The following is a 1139-nucleotide window of genomic DNA, read 5'->3' on the forward strand; positions in this document are numbered from 1 at the left end:
TGGACAAAAGAAAAGTCATCTGCAAAGAGTTCCATCTGCAAAGCCTCCCTTTACACTTGGTGACGTTAAGAAGGCCATTCCTCCTCACTGCTTTCAACGATCTCTCATTCGCTCCTTCTACTACCTCATTAAGGATCTCATTATTATCTCCATTACTTATTACATTGCAGCCACTTACTTCCCCTCTCTTCCATACCCACTTACTTACCTTGCATGGCCTGCTTACTGGGTCATTCAAGGTTGTGTTGGCACCGGAATATGGGTCATTGGCCATGAGTGCGGGCACCATGGCTTCAGTGATCACCAATGGGTAGATGACACCGTTGGCCTTATCCTCCACTCTGCACAATTGACACCCTTCTTCTCATGGAAAATTAGTCATCGCCGTCACCATGCCAACACCGGTTCCCTTGAAAATGATGAGGTCTACATTCCCAGGTTTAAATCCAAACTTAGATGGTACTATAAATACTTGGACAACCCAGTAGGACGAGTAGGTGTACTTGCCTTTACCCTCCTCTTTGCCTGGCCTTTATACTTGGTCTTCAATATCTCTGGCAAGAAGTATGAACGGTTTACATGTCATTATGATCCAAATAGTCCATTATATTCTGAGCGCGAGAGACTACAAATCCTCATCTCAGATGCAGGTGTGCTTGCAGCTACCTATGTGTTGTATCGCGTAGCTTTGGCAAAAGGGTTTACCTGGCTTGTATGCATCTATGGGGTGCCCCTCCTTATTGTGAATGGCTTTATTGTTCTAATCACTCTTTTACACCACACTCACGCTTCATTGCCACATTATGATTCAACCGAGTGGGATTATCTAAGAGGAGCTCTAGCTACGGTAGACAGAGACTACGGTGTGCTGAACAAGGTGTTCCACAACGTTACGGATACCCACGTTTTGCATCACATATTCTCATACATATCGCATTACCATGCAATGGAGGCAACCAATGCTATCAAGCCATTGCTAGGAGAATACTACCAAGTCGACGATACTCCAATTTTAAAGGCACTGTGGAGGGATACGAAGGAGTGCATCTATGTCGAGAAAGATGAAGGCTCTCAAGGAAGAGGTGTTTATTGGTATAAATACAAGCTTGATGATTAATTAAAGCTTGTATTTTGAGTTA

The 1139-nt window shown here is 43.9% G+C and overlaps 1 protein-coding gene across 1 annotated transcript; it reads left to right on the forward strand.

The window, feature by feature from the left end:
* Positions 1-5: 5 nt before the first annotated feature.
* On the forward strand, positions 6-1139 carry LOC124894986 (delta(12)-acyl-lipid-desaturase-like; the record flags this gene model as incomplete). Its single annotated transcript, XM_047405476.1, is given in 1 exon segment — positions 6-1139. A coding segment is annotated over 1 exon segment (1112 nt), but the record flags the coding sequence as incomplete, so codon positions are not given.

This window comes from Capsicum annuum, unplaced genomic scaffold (assembly GCF_002878395.1).
Source record: "Capsicum annuum cultivar UCD-10X-F1 unplaced genomic scaffold, UCD10Xv1.1 ctg78924, whole genome shotgun sequence".
NCBI lineage: Eukaryota > Viridiplantae > Streptophyta > Magnoliopsida > Solanales > Solanaceae > Capsicum > Capsicum annuum.